This window comes from Phyllobates terribilis, unplaced genomic scaffold (genome assembly GCF_046119375.1).
Source record: "Phyllobates terribilis strain yellow unplaced genomic scaffold, ASM4611937v1 Scaffold_115__1_contigs__length_5345438, whole genome shotgun sequence".
Classification (NCBI taxonomy): Eukaryota; Metazoa; Chordata; class Amphibia; order Anura; family Dendrobatidae; genus Phyllobates; species Phyllobates terribilis.
The window spans coordinates 488,874-516,774 of NW_027362875.1; the positions used below are offsets into that span (position 1 = coordinate 488,874).

General features: G+C 44.4%; 1 protein-coding gene across 1 annotated transcript; it reads left to right on the forward strand.

Annotated features, from left to right (window-relative positions):
* The first annotated feature begins 7,057 nt into the window (after nt 1–7,057).
* LOC141201396 (uncharacterized) lies at nt 7,058–13,218 on the forward strand. Its single transcript, XM_073663387.1, has 2 exons — nt 7,058–7,093; nt 11,760–13,218. The coding sequence occupies exons 1-2, from the start codon at nt 7,058–7,060 to the stop codon at nt 12,957–12,959; spliced, it is 1,236 nt and encodes a 411-aa protein (XP_073519488.1). The 3' UTR covers nt 12,960–13,218.
* The last annotated feature ends 14,683 nt before the right edge of the window (nt 13,219–27,901 follow it).

Consider the following 27,901-nt stretch of genomic DNA (forward strand, 5'->3'; position numbering starts at 1 on the left):
TAGTAACCAAGGCCATACAATTGACTGGACACTTCAGGACTATCTTTGGGCCATTTTTGTAAAAGCACCGAGGAAATAGATAAATCACCGGTGTGGGCTTGAATGTATAAGGGCTGGGATGGGTCAGGTCTGATTAACGCAGTGGCTGCCGTAAGGGCATGCTTCATACCTTCAAAAGCCTGTAAGGCTTCTCACTCTACAATGACAGGGGCGTGATCGTTATCAACTTCTTTTAACAAATCATACAATGGTTTAGCCAGATGAGCAAAGTCAAATTCTCTGGAAAAATTTACAAGACTCAAAATTTTGTAAGCTCAATAATATTAGTTGGTATGGAAACAGCTTCAATAGCATTAACCCTATCATGCATTTTTTTTTTTTTCTGCTGGAATTGACACACCCAGAAATTTAACCTCTGACTTCATCAATTGTACTTTGTCAGACTCATTTTGAGTCCCGTGTCAAGTTTCAAGGGTCTCTTTGTGTTCATATTCATCAGCAGTTTGAATTAACTAATTATCAACATATTGTAAGACTTTGTCTCCATAACCAAGGGGTTCTAAAACCTGAGCCAATGCCTGATGGAAATACACTGGGGAACTGTGAAATCCCATGGGCAACCGCGTGAACAAGTATTGCATATTCTTAATCGTGAATGCAAATGCAGGTGTTAGGGGTACTGAGAAAAAGTCATTTGCAATGTCTAAACAAGAAAACACTTTACAATCACTCCTCAGCTGTGACATAACTTCAGGGACAGATGCAACTAGTTGAGCTGCTAAGGGAGTGTACTTATTTACAAATCTCAAGTCTACAACCATTCGAAAGCTACCATCTTCCTTTTGACAAGTAAAATGGGACTGTTACATGGAGAATTACCTTTTACAACAAAACCTTGTTTTTCTAATTCACTGAACGCAACCCTTATGTAAGGCATTGCATCCTCAGGAATTTGGTGCTGATACTGGACAGGTGGTAGCTCTTCATTATCAATTTTAACTTGAGTTTGCATTAACACATAATCAGTTTTCTTTGAGATCCATAATTCAGGGAATCTTTGTTTCAATTCATTTTTAAGAACATCATTATCAACATTTTCATCAGTAAGTACATAAACTTAGACTGGCAATGGGTAATTTGTGACTCTCCAACTCCTCCTCCACAGGTACAGTTACAGAACAAATATTTGCTTCTTTGTTCCACAGAACTTTGTTACATAAATCAACAACAATTCCCATTACTCCCACAACATTGGTACCCAGAATAGTGGACCATAATTGTGGATTTACCCAAAAAGTGCATCGAAGACCCCTTTTTTTCGATCCCCCAGCAACCTGAAATTTCACGTTCACTGGATGGTTTTTTACTGCTTGAATACAGGAGCCCTCAAATCCTACCAAAGTGGTAGTCTCAGGCAGTCCAGGGGGTGACTGCAATTTGTGTCCTGTTACTGAAACTGAGGCTCCTGTATCGATGAGGATGTCTTCCCATGGCAGTCCCTCTATTATCCCTTTGACATAAGGTCTTCCATCCTTGCTCAGGGAAAGAGGGACAAGGAAGGCAAGGGGAACAGGGGAAGCACATTATCAGTCGGTGTTACCTGCGGTGGGAAGCCCGAAAAATCCATCATTCTCATCTGAGAAAGTTTTCCATCCTGCAGCTCCCACCTCCGCTCCAAAGAGCTCTTCAGTAAGAAACCAGTCCTCATGATCCCACAGCTCCTTCATTAAAGGAGCATGGAGATGAGGAGGGATGGCTCCTCCCTGAATAACATTGATCTCAGTGCTGGACAGCTGGGGCTTCTGGGGAGAAAGCAGAAGCAGAAGGCTCCTGAGAGAGAGAGACAGGGTTAACCATCTGAAGACCTTTATACCGCTGATATTGCCTAGGATCATTCACAGCAGGATAAGGAGATCACCGGTCAACAAAATCTCTACAACATCTACAACATCATCAATAGATTCAGCATTCTGCAAGACTCCTGACTTGAAAGCCCCCTCTAAGGGTATTTTCTATAAAAATTACATAAACTCTTTTCTAAACTGTTCCTCAACGCTTCCAAGATGTCTTATCACCACATTCTGTTTCGCTAAATGTCCGTTCTTCTATTCTGTCTCCTGTCCTCAATCTTATTCCTGTCAATCTCTGCTACCCCTCCCATCTCATCAATGACTATTTGGAAAGCCAGTATTCATACCCATCTTTCCCTACTATCTCTGCTTCCTTTAGAGTTTCATCCAGCTTTTCTATGCTCTCTCTGAACACTGCCCCTCCCTGGGTGATCACATTAACATGCTGTCTTGCAGGAAATCTATCAATGGACTGATCAAAAGCAATAACTCTCTTACACAAAGCCACTGTTTGGCTACTATCTTTCCCTAAAGCCCTTTTCTCATCTAGTTCTCTGCTTTCTTTTGTTAACCACTGCAAACAATTTAGCCAAGTGGATTTAACATTAACCCCCTCCAGCTAGGGTGTGCCAGTATGCTTATCTGCCTGCTTTCTGTAACCACTCCATACTGGGGGACTACAAGGACGCATTTTCTCTGTTCTGGTATTAACAAGTGCAATTTAAGCAAAAGTTATATACTCACACTGCTCTGTGTGGAAGACCCTTTGCCGGCCTGAGTCGACCAAAAGAGGTGTGGCCGCGTTTCCTGCCTCTCTCGCTACGCTTGCCAGGTGTCTCCCTCCGCCTTTTAAAGCCTCAATGCTACAGGGCTCATAACGTCTTCTTCACGTCCTTGTAGATAACTCACGTACAGGTTTCTTCTTTGTTGCACATATATTTTTATAGTCTTTCGCTTTTATAGTTTTCTTATAAATTCTGGCAGGCTTGAAGCGCTCCACGAGGGGTCCTCTATCCGGTTGGCTTACTTTGAGCGATTTACACGTGGCGCCACGCCTTTTCTACCTTTCCAGTCTCTAGCTGCTCATCTACAATCCTCTCCTTTGGTTCTTCTGCAGGCAGCTCTCCTGAGCCGCTCCTCTTGGCTGGCTGCGCCAATTGTAAGAAAGTCCTTACTGAGAACTGGAAGATCCTGGAAAACAGTGTAGATAATTCTTCAAAGCAGAGAATGAAGTTTATTCAGAGTTACACGGCAGAACAGTTCAGAATGCAGGCAGGGAAAATACATTTGACACTCACAGGTATCTAGATAAGCAAAACAGCATTGGGATATCTGGCCATGGTGTGGTCTTGGCGATGAACTACCTGTAGACTGGCGATAGAATGGCCCAGTACACCAGTATCAGAGCCTTTTCATGCATAGCTTAAACAAAGGAACTACATATTGCGGCAAAAGGCGTATACATGATAACATCATACTGCAGGGAGGACGTGCATTTTAGAACAACAATGTGATATTGCAAGTTGACAATATTCATGAGCATTTTTACCAAACTCCATTAAATCCATAAATCCCCATGTCCTTACTTAAGAAATGACATATTGACAACTATATTGTCCTAATTTCTATACAACAATTACAATAACATTATTTACTACCTTATAACACCACTTATTTACTTTCACAATGATCTGCAGATGTTCCCTTTAACCTTTGTGAATACTAACCATACCTGCTAATGGCACTGACATCATTTTATGGCGCCATTGTGACTAGGACATGTGTAGGACATGCATCTCATTAGCTGCAAAACTCAGTTCTCAAACTTCTGAACAAGATGGCTGCTAGGTTTAGCATGGCTGTTCAGAATATTAGGACTTCTCATTCTCTTACAAATGCACATATACACACACAAACAGCTCTGCTGTATGCACATACACACACACACACACACACACACACACACACTATACATTACCACATCCTGCAGTTCCTGATCGGGACCTGTACGGAGGCTGCAACAGAAGAGCATCTGCAGGACATTCCACTTGATTAAGTTAAGTACATTTCAGGATATGTGATTAGTCACATGACCTGAAAGGTGTGGAATTCTTGTTGCAGAAGGTACTTCAGCTCCTGCAGCCTCCGTTCTGTCGTTAAGCTTCCTCTCCTGCTGTGCAACAATCACATAGATTAGTGCAGAGAAGGAGAGTAAACAGCAGCTCTCTCTGTGATTGTGGAGAACGCGGTGTCAGTGACTCGCCCCCTGGGCCTGTGTTGTTCAGGGAATACCCGGAGCCGGATCGCTGGGGGTTGTAGTCTCCGTGGCGCTGACCCGGTCCGTGCCCAGGGTGGTCAATTCAGTGGCAGTCTTAGTGTAATAACAAGTGTCCGACTACGCCACCCGTGGATTGCGGTCAGTGGGGACCGCCGCTGCTCTGCAGACCGCTGAGGCTGATGTTGTATGCGCAGCCAAGTATGGGATTACTCCCCACGGGAGAAGTATTGCCTCAGGGCAGCTAGTGTGGATGATGGGAGTGATGGTGTGAGCGTCCCAGTACTAATGGTGCTGGTACGGCGATGAAACACAGAGACTTGTAATTGCAGTTTCCAATGCTTTACTCACAGTTCTTCACCAGGTCACTCGTGCGCAGGTAGGACCGCCTGAGCCGTGCTGCGTTCACCAGGCAAGGGGCTCGACCAACTCCCAGGCAATTCCAGAGCGTGGCACAGGGCTCCCTTCTCTTCCCTTCTCTGGCCGTCCTCACCAGTGACCCACCTTTGTCCAGCTTCCTCGGGCCTTCTCTTGGTGAAACCTATCTCCGGTTTCCCTGACCCTATGTGGTATGCTTTCCTGGTGGATGTAGTGAGGGGTCGCACCAAGATGTGGTCACAACCTCCAGTCCTTGGCTGAGGAATCTGTTGCCTCCACCAATTTGGGTCCCAGTACCCTGCTCTGCCAACCCTTCACCCGCAATCTCCTGGGCCTTTGGGGTTCCTTCTGCCTTTGTGTCTCTGGGCCTTTCTCTGTGTTCCAGTTCCTTGTTTCCTTTCTTACTTTCCTTTCTGTTCCTTCTCCTCTCTCTCTCTCTCTCTGGCCCCGGCCTCCTGACAAGGCCTGCCCGTGGAGCAGAGCCCATGCCGCAGCTCTGCTCCCTGTCACTTCTCCTCAGACTGCACTCCTCTCTGAACTCACTCACTCACTGTCCTAAGATGGTGCCCACCTTTTATACCTCCCTCTAGCACCCGAGCCCAGGTGACTAGCAACCAATGGGCTCCTACCTATGCCCAGAGACCCACCCCTATCTGCTCCTACACCACTGGGTTTTCCTCCCCCTCCCCACTCTTGCCAGGGACAGAAGCTGTCGTGCCTGCACTTCTGTGGGAGCACCGTTGAGCTGTCCCTCGGAAATGGGGTGTGTGTGGTGCATGCAGCCTAACGAGCCCTAGTCCACACTCCATCCTTACCCGGGAGTGGAATATCACACCTCTGGTTTGAGGTGCAATACCCCAGTAGCAGCCGAGCCCTTGGGGTGCTACATCAGCGTTCTCATCCATCATAGGAAGCTGCCTCCGGACTATGACGCACACACTTTTTAACTAATTTTTCTTATAGTCCAAAAAATATGGTAGATAAATTCCTTAAGGGGTCTAGTTTCCAAAATGGGGTCACTTGTGGAGGTTTTCCTCTGTTTAGGCACATCAGGGGCTCTCCAAACATGACATGACACCCGCAGACCATTCCATCAAAGAAACGTCACTCCTTCCTATCTGAGGTGTGGCATGCGCCCCCACAGTAGTTTTCCCCCATATATGGGGTATCTGTGTACTCAGGAGAAATTGGACAACAAATTATGTGGTGCAATTTTACTTGTTACCCTTGTGAAAAAGCTAAATTTGGGGCCAAATAAAAACATTTTTGTGGGAAAAATTAGATTTTCTGTATTTTCACGGCTCAACATTATAAACTTTTTCTGTGAAGAACATGGGGGTTCAAGGTGCTCACCATACTTCAAACAGTTGTTTCCCCCATGTGGGGTATCGGCGTGCTCAGTAGAAAAAGCATAACTAATTTTGGTGTCCATTTTCTCCTGTTACCCTTGTAAACCCAAAAAAAATTGGGTGTAAATTAATATTTCTGTGAAAAATAGTTAAATGTTCTTTTTTTTTTCCTTCCACATACCATTAATTCCTGTGAAACACCTGAAGGGTTATCTTGCTTGATAACTTAGAAGAGGGCAGAAAAAGAGGTCTATTCTCAAATAATGAATTTGAATATCTCAAACCTGAAACACCAACAGTACCTACCTTCTATGCACTCCCGAAGGTCCATAAGGTCCTGAGTCCATTAAAAGGCCACCCTATGGTTGCTGGAGTAGATTCGCTATCACAAAATAACGGTATTTACATTGACAGAATATTGCGTCCTTTTGAGATCTCCCTGCCTTCATATGTTCGGCATACACCTCACCTGCTTACTCAACTTGAGGGTTTTGCTGTGGAGGAGGACACCTATCTGGCCTCCATTGATGTGGAGGCCCTCTACAGCAGCATCCCTCATGAGGCAGAGATACAGACAGTTGGACATTTCCTAAAATTGAGGGCAGTGCAGTGCTACAATCACAACAGACTGGTGGAGGAATTATTGCGGTTCACACTTACCAATAACTACTTAGTGTTTGGTACTTCCACCAGCTCAGGGGCAAAGTGTTGGGGAGCCCCTGTGCCCCCACGTACGTCAGTCTGCTCCTGAGGTGCTGGGAGGAAACCATCATTTTTGGGGAGGAGGAGAGATGGCTGCACTCCCATGTTGGCCGCTGGGCCAGATACTTCGATGACATACTGGTGTTCTGGTCTGGCCCAGAGGCCGGCTTTAGGCGATTTATGGAAGCCATCAACATAAATTCCTTTGGACTCAGGTTTACATCTGAATGCCATGAAGACAGCATAATATTCTTAGATGTTAAAATAAAAAAGGAGAAGGATGGTTCCATAGGCACATGCACGTATCGCAAAACTACTGCAACAAGTAGCCTTTTGAATGGAATAGTCATCATCTTGAGAATCTAAAGCGGGGTAATCCTAAAGGCCAGTTCTTACAAATAAGGAGAAATTGCACTAACATGGGGGGGGTGGAGTATGCAAATGCGGGGCATTGGTCTAATCCGGACCCCACTTTTGGTAAGTCACATCCCAGAGATGACGCGATGGCACATGCGTGGTACCTCTCTCTGCGCTCTATTGTGAGACACACAGGTCACTTCCAGAGTGGGGGTGACGTTCTAGTGCATGCGCAGTATCTCTTCTGTGCACGTCAATGTGAGATGCAACAGTCACTTTCGGAATGGACCGGAAGTGACATGGACGCGCTAAAAACCTTTTTGAATTTGCAGCCTTTAGTGCCCAAAGGTATGTGACATGTGCAGTCCACATCTGAGGACAGAAGACTGCCTTTTTAAAGGGGGAGAGCTAGAGAGAATGAGCATGTGGGACTCACTAAAGAGGGATGGATTAACCTATTTAAACACAGCCTTCCATCAAATCAATATAGCTTGCCTTCATCTACCATGCATTTATATTGACATCTCTGGATTACTCACTATATGGCCTCCTGATGAACCGACCGAACGGGGAAATTTCCAGAATAAGAGATAAGTTTTACTATCTGGATATGTTTATTGTTATGCACTAGTTTAGTGTTATATATGTATTAGAGCAGGCCGTCACTCATTTCCTGTATATAGCTCACTCCATAAAGGCAAGACAGGGATAGTGAGGGACAACCGCTGAGGAACGAGGGCGCCAAACTCGCTCTCTAGGGTGCCAACCCCCATGATAGGCAATATCAGAACAGGCTACAGACAAGGCAAGTTAACGGGATTATCATATATAGTACACTTGTGTTCATGTCTTTATGTATTGCATTGACTCTATTTAGTCCCATGGGTACACTGTTTTTTTAGTAGGACCACCATACAGTGACATGATTTTTATCCCTTTGATCACATGGGTTTGGTATTTTTAATAGTATCTCAATAAAAATTATACGTTTTAGAGGATTTATGCTTACACAACCATTGTCTCCTGTCTCCTTGTAAAACTAAAAAAAATTGGGTGTAAATTAAATTTTTTGTGAAAAATAGTTAAATGTTCATTTTTTTCCTTCCACATTCCATTAATTCCTGTAAAACACCTGAAGGGTTAATGCATGTCTTGAATGTGGTTTTGAGCACCTTGAGGGGTGCAGTTTTTAGAATGGTGTCACTTTTGGGTATTTTCGGTCATATACAGTACAGACCAAAAGTTTGGACACACCTCATTTAAAGATTTTTCTGTATTTTCATGACTGAAAATTGTACATTCACACTGAAGGCATCAAAACTATGAATTAACATATGTGGAATTATATACTTAACAAAAAAGTGTGAAACAACTGAAATGTCTTATATTCTAGGTTCTTCAAAGTAGCCACCTTTTGCTTTGATGACTGCTTTGCACACTCTTGGCATTCTCTTCATGAGCTTCAAGAGGTAGTCACCGGAAATGGTCTTCCAACAATCTTGAAGGAGTTCCCAGAGATGCTTAGCACTTGTTGGCCCTTTTGCCTTCACTCTGCGGTCCAGCTCACCCCAAACCATCTCGATTGGGTTCAGGTCTGGTGACTGTGAAGGCCAGGTCATCTGGCGTAGCACCCCATCATTCTCCTTCTTGGTCAGATAGCCCTTATACAGCCTGGAGGTGTGTTTGGGGTCATTGTCCTGTTGAAAAATAAATGATGGTCCAACTAAACACAAACCGGATGGAATAGCATGCCGCTGCAAGATGCTGTGGTAGCCATGCTGGTTCAGTATGCCTTCAATTTTGAATAAATCCCCAACAGTGTCACCAGCAAAGCACCCCCTCACCATCACACCTCCTCCTCCATGCTTCACGATGGGAACCTGGCATGTAGAGTCCATCCGTTCACCTTTTTGCGTCGCACAAAGACACGGTGGTTGGAACCAAAGATCTCAAATTTGGACTCATCAGACTAAAGCACAGATTTCCACTGGTCTAATGTCCATTCCTTGTGTTCTTTAGCCCAAACAAGTCTCTTCTGCTTGTTGCCTGTCCTTAGCAGTGATTTCCTTGCAGCTATTTTACCATGAAGGCCTGCTGCACAAAGTCTCCTCTTAACAGTTGTTGAAGAGATGTGTCTGCTGCTAGAACTCTGTGTGGTATTGACCTGGTCTCTAATCTGAGCTGCTGTTAACCTGCGATTTCTGAGGCTGGTGACTCGGATAAACTTATCCTCAGAAGCAGAGGTGACTGTTGGTCTTCCTTTCCTGGGGCGGTCCTCATGTGAGCCAGTTTCTTTGTAGCGCTTGATGGTTTTTGCAACTGCACTTGGGGACTTTCAAAGTTTTCCCAATTTTTCGCACTGACTGACCTTCATTTCTTAAAGTAATGAAGGCCACTTGTTTTTCTTTACTAAGCTGCTTTTTTCTAGCCATAATACAAATTGTAACAGTCTATTCAGTAGGACTATCAGCTGTGTATCCACCAGACTTCTGCACAACACAACTGATGGTCCCAACCCCATTTATAAGGCAAGAAATCCCACTTATTAAACCTGACAGGGCACACCTGTGAAGTGAAAACCATTTCCGGTGACTACCTCTTGAAGCTCTTCAAGAGAATGCCAAGAGTGTGCAAAGCAGTCATCAAAGCAAAAGGTGGCTACTTTGAAGAACCTAGAATATAAGACATATTTTCAGTTGCTTCACACTTTTTTGTTAAGTATATAATTCCACATGTGTTAATTCATAGTTTTGATGCCTTCAGTGTGAATGTACAATTTTCATAGTTATTAAAATATAGAAAAATCTTTAAATGAGGTGTGTAAAAAAAACCATGGTTGAGGGGTATATTAAAACATTACTTTTATTACTGTTTTACTAAAATGTGGTAAAGAAGTAAATTAAAACTACACTAGTTTGTCTGTGCCCTTACTATAATAATCAAGAAAGAAAGAATTTTGCGGTGTTAGGAAAGCGCTAGAACAACTAGACAGGGGATTAGGTTATAACACACAAACCTTTTATTGTTTAATACGCTCTCTAACGCCACGACGTGTTTCGATAGCAGAAGCTATCTTCCTCAGGTAGATCAGATAGTATCTAGCTGAGGAAGATAGCTTCTGCTATCGAAATGCGTCGTGGCATTAGAGAGCGTATTAAACAATAAAAGGTTTGTGTGTTATAACCTAATCCCCTGTCTAGTTGTTCTAGTGCCTCTCTAACACCGCACAATTCTTTCTTTCTTGATTGCTAATCTCCCCTGTGGCGAGCGGTGGAAGCTGCTCTGTTTGCAACTAGCCTACTACAGGACCTGCCATGATGTCATTGTGGAACGCCCACTTTGGTCACATGGTCCCGGTCATGTGACCACTGAAGCAGACAGAAACTCCTTACAGCAGTCTCTGCTAAGCTGCGGTCATCTTACAGACTCCCACTTGCACAACAGGACCAGGTGAGTGGTCACAACATCCTCCCCCTTCACCCCCCCCAAACGTCAGGCTCTTCCCCATTGGCACTCCAACTGCTTTTGTTTTCCTTACTATAATAATAAGTCTCTTGAAACTGTATAGTATTAGAATACATCTGATATCATGAGCTCATTATATTCATTATAGTCTTACTCTATGCCTGTAGTTCATAGATTGGTTGGTCAGATTATTTAGGACATACACAGGGTTCCATAGTGCTAACTAAAATATATACATATCCTCCCCAACAAGTTTCGCCATGTCTGGCTTCCTCAGGGGGCTAGGGCTATTAGTGGCTGAACAGAGCCTGCACCGCCCAGAGCTTCTTTTTCTGATGTCTCCTCCAGCGCCGCCTACATATTGAATAAGACGCTTCCTGGTGACAGAAACAGACGTCGCACAAGGAGATCCCAGAGGAGATGAGACACACCATTTTCAGAAGCCCTAATGTTACAAAATGGCCTAAAACCAGAGCAGTATAAATCACCATGAAGTGACTCCATTTTGGAAATTATAATCCTCAGTGAATTAATCTATCGGAGTAATGACTATTTTGACTCCACAGTCACTTTCCTGAAATTAGCACGCCGTGGATGTTCTAGCGTGAAAATTGCACATTTGTCGTTTTATAACCTAACACATAGTGTCCAGATTGTGCTCCAGGAGACATACACCATCAATTAAGTGGGTTCTTCTCATTATAGTAATGCCGAATACATAGATGCTAAATGTGGTTTGGGCGCACTGCAAGGCTCAGAAGCGAGGGGGAGATCTGACTTTGGGAGAGTGGATATTGCTGGATTTGTTTATAGAAGCCATGTTGCTTTTCAAAAGCCTTTGAGCCACTAATAATGTGGAAACCTCTGTTTTTCCATTGACAGATGATGGACCTGAGTGGGGACTTGTTTTTTTGTGAGATGAGTAGAAGTTTTTATTGGTATTATTTTCGCCTGCAAAACATTGTTTGGTGGCTTTTTATTCCATATTTGGGAGGCAGAATGAACAAACAATTGAACACCACACTCTACTGGTTCATGCTATGAGGTTGTCTATTAGACTGTGAACTGTCATTGTCGAGGTGAGGAGTAAATTTTTTTGCAAAACTTGCCATTTTTTCAGACAGTTTAAGTAGAGATGTTCAAAAATATAAAATTCAACAATTTTTTATTAAAAAATAATAATTGTTTTTATTCTTGGCAGATGTCTGTACCAGGAGATCAGAGGGACAGCTGACATCTTCAATTTTCAAATCAGATAATTTTGATATCCAACAGAATACAATTGAAATTAATGCCATTTCTCCAGATTTACCATCATCCCTTCACAGCAAAGATCTGTCATCTGATCCTTTGAAACAGGTTCTATCTTCTGATTCATTACAGACTACTCAGGAAAATGAAAGTCACAAAATAAGCATTAAAAAACTAACTGCTCCTAAAGCAAATAACTCATTTTCAGGTTCAGAATATAGGAATAGTTTTTCCCTTAAAAAGTGTTTTCATAAACATAAAAAAATTCACACAGCGAAGAATAGATTTTCTTGTTCCACATGTTGGAGATGTTTTAATCAGAAATCAGATCTTGTTAGGCACCAGAGAACTCACACAGGAGAGAAGCCTTTTTCATGTTCAGAATGTGAAAAATGTTTTAACCAGAAATCAGATCTTGTTAGGCACCAGAGAACCCACACAGGAGAGAAGCCATTTTCATGTTCCGAATGTGGGAACTGCTTTACAGAGAAATCAAATCTTATTACACATCAGAGAACTCACACAGGGGAGAAGCCATTTTCATGTTCAGAATGTGGGAAATGTTTTGCAAAGAAATCAAATCTTTCCAAACATCAGAGAACTCACACAGGGAAGAAGCCTTTTCCGTGTTCAGAATGTGGAAAATGTTTTAACCAGAAATCAGATTTTGTTAAGCACCAGAGAACTCACACAGCAGAGAAGCCTTTTTCATGTTCAGAATGTGAAAAATGTTTTAAGCAGAAATCGGATCTTGTTAGGCACCAGAGAACTCACACAGGGGAGAAGCCATTGTCATGTTCAGAATGTGGGAAATGTTTTTCAAAGAAATCAAATCTTACCAAACATCAGAGAACTCACACAGGGAAGAAGCCTTTTCCATGTTCAGAATGTGGAAAATGTTTTAACCAGAAATCAGATTTTGTTAAGCACCAGAGAACTCACACAGCAGAGAAGCCTTTTTCATGTTCAGAATGTGAAAAATGTTTTAAGCAGAAATCGGATCTTGTTAGGCACCAGAGAACTCACACAGGGGAGAAGCCATTGTCATGTTCAGAATGTGGGAAATGTTTTTCAAAGAAATCAAATCTTACCAAACATCAGAGAACTCACACAGGGAAGAAGCCTTTTCCATGTTCAGAATGTGGAAAATGTTTTAACCAGAAATCAGATTTTGTTAAGCACCAGAGAACTCACACAGGGGAGAAGCCTTTATCATGTTCAGATTGTGGAAAATGTTTTGTACAGAAATCACAACTTAATACACATCAGAGAACCCACACAGGGGAAAAGCTTTTTTCATGTTCAGTATGTGGAAAATGTTTTAACCAGTAAGGGCATCTTGATAGCCACCGGAGAAACCACCCAGGTAAGAATGCTGCAGCCACATCCAACTGGTCTCTGTACAGACTAGAAAGGCACTAGCTGCACAACTAAAAACGCCACCATGGACCTAACTCCCTAATTGGCCGTTGATGAGTTTCTCGTGCCTCCTGAGGAACCAGAGGGGAGGTCGCAACACTGTGAACAAGGGGAAAGGAAAGTATGAAGAAATATATGAAAACCCTGAGTGAGAACCTAAAACACATTCATATAGGGCAAAGAAGGCAAGCTAAGGAGAACCTAAAATAAAAGGAACAAGTAGAATCTCCCAGAAACCTAACATTGTTAGAATGAAAAGATACTGGGAGGGAAAGAAAACTGACCGGGAGGATAGTTCCACCTTTGTGGTGAAACTTACAAAATTCATCCTCACCAACTGTAAATGTAAAAACTGTCCATTTATAATGACCATGGACAAGATAAAGATTCCCAACTCACATCAGGACCACACGATCCCAGGGACTTTCAGATGCATCACATCTAATGTAGTGTACTTAATTATATGTACTAAATGTCCAACTGGGGTCTGTATGTAGGGGAGATGGGGCAAAAACTTCGAACAAGGATGAATTCTCATCGCCACACAATAAAAGTATAGACCTACTTGTTACCAAACATTTTTGTATCCCTGATCACAGCATCATGGACATGAAACTAATTGTATTAAAAGGTAACTTCAAATCTCAGCGAGACAGAGTTATGACAACCTTTGACACAGAGCAGCAATGAATGTGTCACATGGATTTGTCTTTTTACATCAGCTAAGGTATGTGCTCCTCAGACCATTTAAGGGCATCACAATCATGAACCAAACCTCAGACATAGGACAATAAAACTTTCATACTCCTTATCTTTGAACTGTTCTAATAATTACGGCCACAACTGCTTCTCCCTTTTCCTAGTTCTGCTTCACGTCACTTGTCTTATCTATTGCATTATTCCTGTGCCCTGTTGTGTATAAATATGTGACTCTTCAGATTTTGTGTTATGCTATGTCTGATGAAGAGACCTGAGTAGTCTCGAAAGCTTGAAATTTCTTACCTTTTAATGGCTAACTGAAAAGATGGTATCAACCACTGATGACTCTCAAATTTTAATATTTTTCTCCAAACAGCAATTTTAAGATCTCTCCACAGGTGTTCAATGGGATTTAGATCCGGACTCATTGAGGGTCAGAACTCTCCAGCACTTTGTTTCCTTCCATTTTCTAGGTGCTTCTTGAAGTATATTTGGGGTCATTGTCATGCTGGAAGACTAATGACCTAGGACGCAAACCCAGCTTTCTGACACTAGGCACTACATTGTGACCCAAAATCCTTTGCTAATCTTCAGATTTCATGATGCAAACCAATCCCAAAACATCTTTGAACCACCATATTTGACTGTATAGGTTGTAAATGTATTATGTTGCGCACCATGGACAAAGGAACATCTGGATCTCTGAAGATGGCCCATGAAATTGTTGATATTTTTCAACAATTTTGGTTCTTAACTCCTCAGACAGTTCTCTTCTACTTAATCTGTTTTCTCCATGCTTAGTGTGGCATACATATGCACACAATGCAAAGATTGAATCAACGTCTCCCTTTTTTATCTGGTTTTAGGTGTAATTTTCATATTGCCCACACCTGTTACTTGCCGCAATTGCATTTTAAGAAGCTTCACATGCTTGAAACTAAGTTATTTACCCACAAGTTTGGCAAGTTACCAACAATTGTGTCCGGCCTATTTTATGTGGTTTTGTGTGAAATTATGTTCAATTTGCCTTTTTTCTCTATTTTCTTGTGTTGTTCCAATACACACAAAGGAAATAAACGTGTATAACAAAACGTGTAATTGCAATAATTTTCTGGGAGAATTTCAAGGGATCCAACACTTTTGACCATGACATGTTTTTGTTGCCTTTTTAACTTGTTGCAGCATATCATCCTCTAAGTGTTCAGCTATATTAGGAGGCTTGTGGCAAAGTCCAATTAGCAGCTTTCCATTATTGCCATTTCCATGCACATTTACCCAGACTGACTCTCTACATCAGGGATATAAAACTCAAAACATGCAGACGGCCAAAATGAAAAATGTGGACAAAGTCGTCAGACAACCAGTGTACAGTATAATGGGCCCCACATAGTCCTCCATACTCCATACAGTATGATGGGCCCCACTTAGCTTTCCATACAGTATAATGGGCCCCACATAGCTTTCCATACAGTATAATGGGCCCCACAAAGTCCTCCATGCAGAATAATTGCCCCTCATAGGTGTGGTGGTTCTGGTGTCGCGGTCTTTCCCTCTCTGCTTTCGTTGGTAAAGCACGCAGTGGATGCTGGGCTGTGACGTGCGGTGAAATCCCGTCCACAGCCCATCAATCAAGGGGGAGTGTGTCACTTGCTCACGCCCGACTGCAGCCGGAACTTGACGTGACATCAGCGGATGTCGGAGCCGGCTGCAGCTGGGGTCACGTGATGCCTGGTGATAGCGCCACCCACAGGCAATAAAGAACAAGCAATGTATTTACAAAAAGACTTGTTGCCACTATTTAAATCCATAGGGGCAATGTTAATAGTAGTGGACTAATTGGGAACAAAATCTCTCCTCCTCTGGCATGGAGGACTGTAATCCTGAAAAATTCCCAAACACCGGATGAAAACTACCGCAGCTAAAAAAAAGGCAAAGTCCCGATAACCTTAGAGGAACGGTTATTTAGAGCACTCTCGGTAAGGGGCAAAAATTCCAGTCAGTCTTCCTGATTAGAGGAGACAAAACATCCCTAATACTGCTCTATTTCCTGGTTCATTCCGTTTGACCATTAGACTCGGCATGATAGACTGAGAGAAAAGACAATGGATAGGGAAGGAGGGGAGGTGGAGGCTTACCATGTTGAGAGAAGGAATGACTTCAGCTGGAGAAATCCTGAGGGCGCCGCACCCATCGGTGATTACAGACCATGAATGGAGAAAAAAAAAGTAGAACCGGCACATCCAACCAGGACATATTAAAGGGAAAAAATTTTATTTGAAGAAAAAAGTTAAATCATGGAAATAAATTCAGAAACCTCAGGAAATCCTGATGCGTTTCAGGTGCAGAACGCACCCTTAGTCATAGGATGTCAGAGGTAAGACATAAATGCTGCTATATATCTTAAAGAACAATGTCCATTGACTGGATAATGAATTAATCAATCAATACTGAGGTATCAGGTGTTTGCATACACATAATGTGAGTACATGGCGTTATAAGCTGACATGAATGACATAGATATATTAAATAAAAACAAAAAGACTACCGCAGGGAAACACAGCACCATGTAACACCATCCCAAAAACCACACAACTGGATACCAAAGAAAACCAAACACCCTGCCACACTCACCAATGGACTAAAGAAACCAGCGATCTTGGGAAAGAAAAAGGGTAGATTGTATTAACACCAGAAGTATGGATCCTAGCCGACTAACTCACAACTACCAAGAGAAGCAGCGCGGCTCAAAGAGGCACATAGCACCACACACGAAACCACCGATATCCCGCCGAAGACACCAAGGAACAACATGTCCCAGCAATCCCGGAAAGCCGTCTACAAATACGAACACAGCAGACACGGCCAACACTGCAACACAAGTGCCAAACGCCATGTTACACTCAAAGAATGAACTAGAAGAACCAGCAATGTTAGAAGAAAAGACTGCATTGTATTGACATAAGCGGTATAGATTAGGGTAACTAACTCCAAGCCAACGAGGAATAAAGTGCGGTTTATAGGGGCACATGATACTACATCCAAATACACCGACTCTGCGATGGAAACACTAAAGGACAACATGTCCCAGCAAAACGTCCACCAATGCGGACACTGCGAGCATGGCCAGCGATGCAACTCATACCACAACGTCACCACACGTAAGTAAAATGATTATAGCAATCTATACCGGCGGCCTGGATGAACGGATCTGCCGGCACCATACTGGAACCTCTGAGGAACAACTGGTCCCAGGAGTCCTGATCGACGAACCATTCCAGCAGACATGGCGGACAATGTAACTGAATGCTGCAACTTGTCTGCAGGTGAGTGGAATGAATGTGAATCATTGTAAAACAACAAAAGCCAACGATCCAATGGACCGGCCGTCTACACTACTGCGATAGATACAGATGGAAATATATACAAAGTCCATAAGGGAGTTTTATCGTCTCTTACTAAACGCATTGCCAGATAATTATTAGGAGAAAAAACAAGTGTGAATGGTGAATCAGATAGTGATTCACAGGAAGCAGATACATCATTTACAAAAGAAAACTGAACGTGTGCACAGGGTCCAACTGGGGAATACATATAGTGAATCACAACTGATCATTAGACATTCTATAGATTAAATGTCCACGTTCCTGAATAAGGAAACACATTATTTTGATGTAAAATTGAAATTAAATATACATCGCCAAGCCGAAAAACGGGGAAAATGTTCGTAGATGAAAAACAAATCATTTTTGAAGTTCACGCCATGGTGGTACTTTGTGTTTAAAGTCAAGATCCAATACGCCTCCCTCAGGGCTGGCTGCTTTTTCCAGCTGCCACCACGGGCTGCAAAATTGACTTTTTCGAGTCTGAAAAATGATAAACACGAGGAGTCCCCTTTATGTATTATGGTAAAATGTTTGGCCGCACCAGAATACCCCGAGTTGTTGGTGATATTGTGGAAGTGAGGTTCAAAGGACCCCAACCCTTTGCTTATCCCTTGCCAAATGAACTTATTCAAGTGTATACGTGAAGCTTTGATATCGGACAGACAGTCAGATACTGAACTTCTCTTGAAGAGAGATGGTGCAGAAAGATGTGTTTATTATTCCAGCATAACATATATATGTTCAGTATAAAGGAAGGTCCCAATAGGGTGTCGCCCTGAGGCAATTGAGCAATCACAGTGGTCTCTGGCCCATGGTATAGATAAATCTCATTATGTTGTCCTATGGGGTTAAGTGTTTCCCCCCCCAGATATTCTCCTCATTCCTCGGGATATTGTCTTGGGAGGTGTCATGTTGAATCCTTTGTCTCGTCTCCTTCTTGTAAACAATTTGAAAGTCCACTTCTATAACCAGCTTCAACTAATCCTTTCAGGATATTTATATAGTGACACACGAGTACAGATATCTGATATATATATATCAAGGTTCTCATAATATATATTAACCCCTTACTTACCGGGGACGTATTAGTACGCATATTTGCGTACCCTCCATTCAGTGAGGGCTGCTGCACTGAGCCCTCACTGAACGGAGCACATGTCAGCTGATTCTTACAGCTGACATGTGCCCGCAACAGCCGCGGGTGGAATCGCGATCCACCCACGGCTGTTAACATGTTAAATGCCGCTGTCAACCTCCGACAGCAGCATTTAACGCGCTTCCGGGTAGCGCGTCATAAGCCCCGCCCACCTGCGAACCCGTCACGTGATCGCGGGTCGCCAATGGGCGTGCATGACAACCCAGGGTCTGCAGCAGACGCCTATGGCTGTCATGATCTTGTCGCTATGAGCGCCACCTAGTGGTCGGCGCTCATAGCACAGGACCATTTCTGCTGCATGCAGGGGACCTGCTCATCCCCTGTATGTAGCAGAGGCGATCAGACAACTGCTGCTTCTAGTCTCCTATGGAGACTATTGAAGCATGCAGTAAGTGAAAAAAAAATGTTTTTAAAAATATAAAAAAAAATAAAAAATATAAAAGTTTAAATCACCCCCCTTTCGCCCCATTCAAAATAACATATATAAAAAAAAAACCACATACACATATTTGGTATCGCCGCGTTCAGAATCGCCCGATCTATCAATATAAAAAAAGAATTAATCCGATCGGTAAACAGCGTAATGAGAAAAAAATTCTAAACGCCAGAATTACGTTTTTTGGTCGCCACAAAATTGCAATAAAATGCAATAACGGGCGATCAAAACATCGGATCTACCCCAAATGTTAGCAATAAAAATGTTTGCCCGGTGCGCAAAAAATAAGCCATCAACCAGCCCCAGATCACGAAAAATGGAGACACTACGGGTCTTAGAAAATGGCGCTATTTTTTTTTTTTTTTTTTTACCAAATTTTGGAATTTTTTTTCACCACTTAAATATAAAAGAACCTATACATGTTTGGTGTGTATGAACTCGTAATGACCTGTAGAATAAGAAGGGCAGGTCAGTTTTAGCATTCAGTGAACGTGGTAAAAAAAATAAATAAAAAACAACTGTGGTATTGCACTTTTTTTGCAATTTTACCGCACTTGGAATTTTTTTCCCGTTTTCCCGTACAGGATATGGTAAAACTAGTAATGCGTTGAAAAGTACAACTCGTCCCGCAAAAAATAAGCCCTCACATGGCCATATTGACCAAAAAATAAAAACGCTATGGCTCTGGGAACAAGGGGAGCAAAAACGAAAATGCAAAAACGGAAAATGCTCCGGGGCTTAAGGGGTTAAAGTGAGGGTATATATGACTAAATGATATCCAATATAACAGATATATGCAAAACAAGATTGATAACATATAACAAAATATAAGTATAGATATTTCGTATACATTAGAGTTTCATATAATGTTTTTTAGTAGATTTTAGAATCTCATCTTTAACAGTCCCCCCTAAAAACATTTTTGAAACCCTTCATCAGACCCCCTCTCTGCTTAGCACTTTTAGAAATATATAGCAAAAATTCCACACAAAAGAATCTAGAGGTTACATTTAATAATATAAATTCTAGATATAAGTAAATGAATCCTGCTTTCACAGCTCCCTTCTCCTTTGGCAGTGGGTGAACGCTCCAGCCGAAGTGCAAACACACAGACCCGCCCACGTCCTGCTCCGCCCCTAGTGGGAGGAGCCAGCCGAGGCCGGATTCCCCAGACAAGCCTGTCCGCTACACTGCTGGATGGACATGAACACACACAAACCACGACAAACAAGGGAACTATACAGCTGCCACAATCAAGTGTTAAGGCCCCTTCACACATAACGAGATCGCCAGCGAAATCGCTACTGCGCGACGGGGCCTTTAGACTTATTACTTAAGACTGACTGTTTAATCTGGATTGTTGTCAAAGATTCTTCTGTCCAGTTATTAGTTTCCTCATCAGTTATTACCATTATAGGATCCACAGTTTTTATATTAATTTCCGTATACAAGGAACAACACAACATGCCATCATCGCTAATATAATCATTATTACAAGAATTGCCATCCCCACCTGAACTAACCATTTCTGCCAGCCACTCATCCATGAGAAATACTGGTCCCAAGGATCCTTGATCCCTGAATTTTCTTTAAATTCTTCTGATAAACTAGTAAGTTTCTTTAGAGCAATTGTTACTTTGCCTGTAGGGCCAACATTATCTGGAATATAGGTACAACAAGAGTCCCCGAACATCTTACATACGCCCCCTTCTTTTCTGAGTAATTGCTACCTGAGACTCGGGATTCTGAACGCTCACAAAAACAATGCAGTAAAGGATATACAGTCTCATGGCTGTGCTGGGGTCTTCTTGCATTGTGAAGAGTGGATCCAAGTGGCCTTCCCTTCTACTTTGACTGATGTAGGTGTCACAAAGATCACTTGGAATGGGCCCTCGTATCTGGGATCCAGGCAGGACTTCCGGACGTGCTTCTTAACAACCACCCAGTCTCCAGATTTGATTGAGTGAGTATGCTCGTCACTGTCAGGATCTGGGATGGAAGACAAGACTGCAGCGTGTGTTATTGTTAGTTCTTTGGACAATTGTATTACATAGTTAACAATAGTATCGCTACCTGCAACCATCTCTTAGGGGAAATACCCTCCCAACCTTGGGGCTCCTCCAAACAAAATCTCATAAAGAGTCAGTTTGTGTTGGCCTGTCGGGGTGTTTCTGATTGAGTACAGGGCAATGGGAAGACCATCTGGCCAGGGAATTTGTGTCTCCTGATTAATCTTCAACAATTTGGACTTTAAAGTACCATTCAGTCTCTCAACCTTCCCACTACTTTTGGGATTGTAAGGCGTATGAAGACCTAAGCTAGTTCCTACCATACTCCACAGATCCCTGTAGAGTTGGGCCGTGAATGCTGGTCCCTGGTCACTTTCTACTACTTCTGGTACCCCAAACCTACACACAACCTCTGTCATCAGTTTCTTAGCTAGCTGTGGTGCGGGCTGTCATGTTAGTGACTGGGTAGGCCTCAGGCCAACCTGAAAACATATCCACTATTACCAGAACATATTCATATTTCCCTACTTTAGGCATCTGAATATAGTCAACTTGGATTCTCTGAAATGGGTACAATGGTTTTTGCCAGATGTTTGGGTGGAGTCTTCTCTGTTTTTCCTGGATCGCAAGTTGCACAGATCAAGCAGGCCTTTGTGTATCGCAGAATGGGTGTTGATATTCCAGGTGCCAAGTATAATTTGTTTATCTTTTGGAACATCTGATCTTTTCCCAAGTGTGTGGCTCCATAAGCCCATGAGATTGCCGCTGGATATAGTGTTCGTGGAAGGCATACTCTTGGACCTAACATCCATAGGCCATACTTGTCCTGCTTGGCTCCCGACTTTTTCCACTCTTCTTTTTCTTCTGCTCCAGCTTCTGCCTGATGTTTGTATAGTAAGGTCCACGGTGGTGTTATATGTTCACTCTCATTCTGGTCTTGGATTTGTCTCTGACTTCTTGTCATAACCATTGTTTGGGCTGGGATTTGTTGTTCCTGCCGTGCCACTTCTGCTGTCTCTTTCCCTGGGCAACACTGAAGGGCCCCGTCCTTGGCTGCTTCATCTGCATAATGATTACCCAGGGCTTCTTCTGTATCCAAGCGACTGTGTGCTCGGACTTTGATTACAGCTACTTCTTCTGGCAACTTCAATGCCTCCAAAAGGTCTTTTACAAGACCTGCGTGTTTGATGGGTGTCCCGGTGGCTGTAAGAAATCCTCTGTTCTTCCACAGATAACAGAAATCATGTGCCACACCAAAAGCATAGTTCGAATCCGTATAGATATTAAGCTTCTTGCCCTCCCCTGCCTTGCAAGCCTCTATGAGTGCAACTAGCTCCGCCTCCTGAGCTGACATGGACGGGGGCAATGGGCCTACCGAGACAGGCTGGTCCATTGTGACTACTGCGTAGCCTGTGTGGAATCTTCCTGCTTTATCAGCAAACCTAGAGCCATCCGTCCACATCTGGAGGTCTGGATTGGGGAGGGGCTCTTCTTGGATCTTCAAATTATGTTGTGCTTCTGACATCATCTGTTCAATGCAATCATGCTCAAGAAGATCTTCTATGTTCGGGCCGTCTGGGTCAAAATCATGTGGCCTGAGATTAACGGGAGGAGAATTGTCCACATCATCCCCCCTGGAAAGAGGCAGCAGAGTGGCAGCGTTGAGTACTGTACGTCTGTGGAGAGTGATGTTCTCAGGAAGCAAAAGGGAACACTCAAGACGGACATGTCTTTGCACAGATAGGAATCTTGGCTGTGTCTGAGCAAGGATAGCCTTGAGGTCATGAGGAGCCATAACACGGGTTTCATGTCCAAGGATCACATCAGCCGTCTTGTCAAGAAGCAAGTGTGCAGCCTGAACAGCACTGAGACATGAGGGGGCGGCTCTGGCAACAGGATCAAGCCTTGCTGAGTAGTAGGCAACAGGTCTCATGCTGCCTCCATGTTTCTGGGCGAGAACTCCAGAGGCATGTCCCTTGACTTCGTGTACAAACAGGTAGAAGGGCTTGGTATAAACAGGTATGCCCAAGGCTGGGGCAGATACGATGGATTCTTTTAGCTTCTCAAAGGAGTCATACATCTGGCTGGGTATGTTATGACCATAGGCGATAAGATTACTTTCTCTTAGGGCATCATGGGATAATCTTCTTCATCTGTAGTTAACATGGCAGTGACTGCTTTCTTCTGCTTTAATAGACACAAGAGAGGACAAATCTTGCCACGTAGCTGAGTATGTCTTCTGAATAGCCAAAACTGCACGGTAGAAAGGCATGGGTTGTTTCTCTGGGTCTGGCAATTGGTTGCAGAGTGTCATGGCCTGAGTCGGTGTGAATTTTACATACATGATCGGTTCTGGTTTGCCAAGAGCAGGTGGTGGCGTGATAGGTTTAAGGGTTAAATTAGATGGTGGTCTAGGTAGGCCTGGCAGCAACTCTTCTTCATCCCCATCATTTTTAATTGGTACTGATGTGATGGGAGTCACATGTGTTTGACAAGCATCTTTCATCGCCCTTGCAGTGTCAGTCTGTTTACTGACTAGACGTATCTCGGTTAGATGGCAAGAAGGCTTAGAGGCCTCTTCTATCACTGTCTGTAGTATCTCCCTTGCACATGCTCTGACTGGGTATCCAAAGATACGGGAGCTAATTAAAGGAAGTGCTATAGTCTTAATGCCAGCAGTCTTATTTGCAATGTCTAATGCTGCATGTACAGTCTGGCGCAAGATCCGTGCACTATTATCTGGATAGGAAGGGTCATAGATGGGCCCCACTGCATGAATAATAGTATTACAGGGTAAATTGCCTGATTCTGTAACTGTGACCATTCCTGGCTGGAAAGGACCATGTCGTAGTACAATATTATCACTTTCCCTTTGAATACTGTCTCCCCCTGCCATAACAATATCTCTAGCCAAGCCACCCCTGTGCTGCAGGTGGCTATTGGTAGCATTCACTATAGCATCCACCCGTTGAGTGACCATGTTCCCTACACCCACAGAGATTAGTACCCCAACCCCTGTCTGTCCCTGGGTAATCATTTTCTCAAAAATAGGATCCCAGTCCTCTGGGGGGCCTGACACAAAGCTACCATTATCCACATGTTGATATGATGGGGCAACAGATGGAGCCCCTTCACCTGACTGAGGGACAGGTGATGTAAGAGCTGGGAACATTGGTGTTGGAGGTGGGGGAGATGCTGAGGTAAATTGCTGAGGTGGGGTGTAATATTGTCCTTGCATAGTCACAACCGGATATATAGAAACTGGTGGAGAAACTATTTGGGCATTAGGCTTTGGAATATCTGTTGTCTCATTGTTATCAGGCCTTCCAGGTGGAATAAGATGGCCGCCACAGGAAGTACCTGTGGGTGGGACTTCCTTTGAGTCATGCATTCCAAAGGTGGGAGGGCACCTGGGTAGTGTGTCTGTCCGAGAGCAGTCAAGAGTAGGCGCTGTGGCTACAAAGTCATTGGGGAGGGGGGATGGTCTATGAACTCCACAATGTAAACCATTGTCCTGAGAGTCTAAAGTTTGCACATCACTCCTAGAACATTATAAGGTGGTGGCTCAACAGTTTTCAAAGCAACATTAAAAACATGGCGCTTAACATACATGTAATATACATCATCATTATCATCTGTTCTCTCCTGCGCTTCCCATCCCTCTTTTGCTATGTCATTTGCTATACGACCCCAGGACATAGCCGCAGATAATAAACCTGTATCCTCTAGTTTACCCTACTTTTTTTTTTTTTTCTTTAAAGCTATTTTCCACAGCCCCCGCTGAAGTCTTCTCCTCTTATTCATTCCTACAATGTCCATTAACTGTTTAACTCTAGCAACATACTTAACCCCTTCCCTGTCGGCCGGCCACCAGTGTCTGAGCCGTATAGCTGTTATTCGACACCAACTTTCTTTGTGAACAGTCTCAAGAATTTCTGCATGGCTGACGAATGTTGACACAATACAAACAGAAAGACGGACCAGACAAAGTGAATTCTTGTGTCAGTATGACTCAATGAAACAGAATAATCTCCTTATAATAACCGCAGATACTAGCTGACCAGCCTAGCTTCTGTTTCCTACCCTCGTGCGTTCTATCTTCCAAGAACAGGACGTTTTCTAGGGAGCGATACAGAACTGTAAAACTTTTTTTTTTTTTCCCCTCACATCATCCTCCCTACGTTCTCTCAAGAACAGGAGGTATATGGAGATGCAATGTGAGATTACACCTAGGAGAGTACTTTATTCACAAGTCACACACAACAGCCCATCCACTAAGTCAGTCTCAAACACAAACAAATTAGAATAAGCAAAGGTTACAGTGGATTGGAATGTAAGTGGGTTTCGATAACACCAGCAGGGTCACACCTACCCCCACTTAAGGATTACCACAACAGACCGACTCGTGCCCTCTGCTAATCTATGAACGACTGGAAACACAAGCAAGTCTGTAATTACAGTGTAATTAACTAGACTTACCGTGTTATGGGGGTGATCAGGCCCATCCAGTCATCCACGATCCACAGCTGGACACCTTCATTCGGTCTGCCCTGGTGTGGTGCCCGTGTGGTGCCCCACGTTGGTTGCGCCAATTGTGGAAGTGAGGTTCAAAGGACCCCAACCCTTTGCTTATCCTTTTGCCAAATTAACTTATTCAAGTGTATATGACGTGCCCCCTGGGCCTGTGCTGTGCAGGGGATACCCGGAGCCGGATCGCTGGGGGTTGTAGTCCTCCGTGGCTGTAACCCGATCCGTGCCCAGGGCGGTCAAACCAGTGGCAGTCTTATTAGTGTGATAATAGTCCAACTACGCCACCCGTGGATTGCGGTCATTGCGGACCGCCGATGCAAGGCAGACCGCTGGGGCTGATGGTGTAAGCAGCTTAGGTAGTGTGACTCCCCACGGGAAGAGTGCAGCCCCAGGGCAGTTAGTGTGGATGGTGGGGGTGATAGTGCGGATAGTCCCAATACCAATAGTGCCGGAGGAGCAAAAAGTCACAGACAACGTGTTGCAATCCAATGTCCTTTACTCACAGTTTGTATTCTCCAGGTCACTGTCACGAAGCAGTGACCACCCAAGCCGTGCTGCGTCCACCAGGCAAGGGACTCGGTCAACTCCCAGGTCTTTCTGGAGTATGTCTCAAAGCTCCTTTCCGTCCTTTCTCTGGCTCGTGCCCCACCAGTGACCAAGCTTATGTCCAGCTCCCCCGGGCCTTCTCTTGGGAGGGCTACGTGCCCACGTCCCTGACCCTATATGGTATGCCTTCCTAGCAAGGTGTAACGAGGGGTCGCACCAAGGGCTGGTCACGACCTCCGGTTCTTGGCTGAAGATGATTTGCTTCCACCAATTTGGGATCCGGTACCCTGTTCTGCCAACCCGTCACCCGCAATCTCCTGGGTCCTTAGGGTTCTCTCTTCCTTCTCGTTCCTGAGCCTTTCTGTTTCACTTGTTACTTCTGTTCTGGTCTTGTTCCCTTTTCCTTTCCACTGTTCCTTCTTCTCTCTCTCTCTCTCTCTGGCCCTGGCCTCTGTGCTAGGCCTGCCCAGGGAGCAGAGCCCATGCAGCAGCCCTGCTCCCTGCCTTCTCCACTTCTCCTCACAGACTGAACTTCTTCTTTTTCTTTCAGTGCTGGCTGGGCCTCACAGGCTAGGCCCGCCTCCGGAGCAGAGCTCCACAAAGGCCCTGCTCTGTCACTTCCTCTCTCAGACTGAACACTGATCTAAGATGGTGCCCACCTTTTATACCTCCCTCAGACCATGAGCCCAGGTGACTAGCAACCAATGGGCTCCTTCCTATGCTCAGGACACAACCGCTATCTGCCCCTACAGCACTGGGTATTCCACCCCCCTCCCCACTCCAGCCAGGGACAGATGCTGTCGTGCCTGCACTTCTGTCTAGTGGGAGCACCGTTGAGCTGTCCCTCGGAAATGGGGTGTGTGTGCTGTATGCAGCCTACTGAGCCTTGATCCATACTCCGTCCTTACCCGGGAGTGGGATATCACACCTCTGGTTTGAGGTGAAATACCCCTGTAGCAGCCGAGCCCTTGGGGTGCTACATTCCCCCCTGGTAAAGCACAGCACGTCCTCAGGCTGGAACAGAGAAAAAACAATTCACAGGGTATGCAAAAACTTTTTCAATAACTGCTTACATCAGGAAACAGACACACTTGTACAATTCCCTTCATGGGAAACACTCTGATAAAACACTTTTGGTTATTACTTCCGGAACTCTTTTACCATAAAACACATTATAAAACTTTTGCAAGTAAAACATTCTTCAAAAACACATTTTTGACTTCTGGCCGCTGTGGAACTGGCAACCAGGTATTCACTGTTCTCAAAGGTGCTTGAGGTAGAGGTGCAGTTTCATTATAAAACCAGTAGGGGGCGCTTTAAGAAGCGCAACTATTTACAAGGGATTGGCCGTTCCCAGTCCTCGGCCGGTTGGAAAGGGGGAATGGCTGTTCTCAGTCCTCAACCAGGTAAGGAAGGGGGTATCTTGGAAACGGGTAACAGTCTTTTAGCTGTCCCAATGGGGACCACACTTATTAACAGTTCAAAAGAAAAACAGTCCTTGTACCCTGACGGGTAACTTTGTACAGTTCCTTACTCACGCTACTTTCTTTTAATAGCTATGTCCTCCTTGAGCTCCCTCCTGAGGGCAGTCTTCAGACCCGTCCGGGTCCCCTTGGCTTTCCTCGTACTGGTGGTACTGCAGCTTCTCCTCCGTGAGCCGGTAAACGTGGAGGGCGTACTGTCCCTTGGCACCCTTGTGCAGTAGGCCTTGCGGCGGGGTCTGGAGAAGGCCGCTGTTGATTACGCCCGGGGTCAGAGGGTGCGACTTTGGGCCTGGGCGCGGGCTGGTGGTGGCGGTGCCCAGGGCTGGAGGGCTCGGCTGCAGGGCTTGTTGCGGGGTCTGGAGCAGGTCGGTGTCTGCGGCGCCCGTGATCGGCGGCTCCACCAGGGGGCCCGGGAGCAGGCTGACGCTGGCAGCGTCCGGGACAGAGAGACTCCTCTTACCTGCTCCCGCGACCGCTCCTGCGTCACGCGTCTTCTACTGGCGCTGGTCGGGGCCTGCGACGACTGGGGCACTGCCGATGCTGGGCAGTTTAGTCTGCTGCCGGTCCGCCATCTTGCTCTCCGTTCCCGATGTCTTCCTCCCCCCGGTGGAC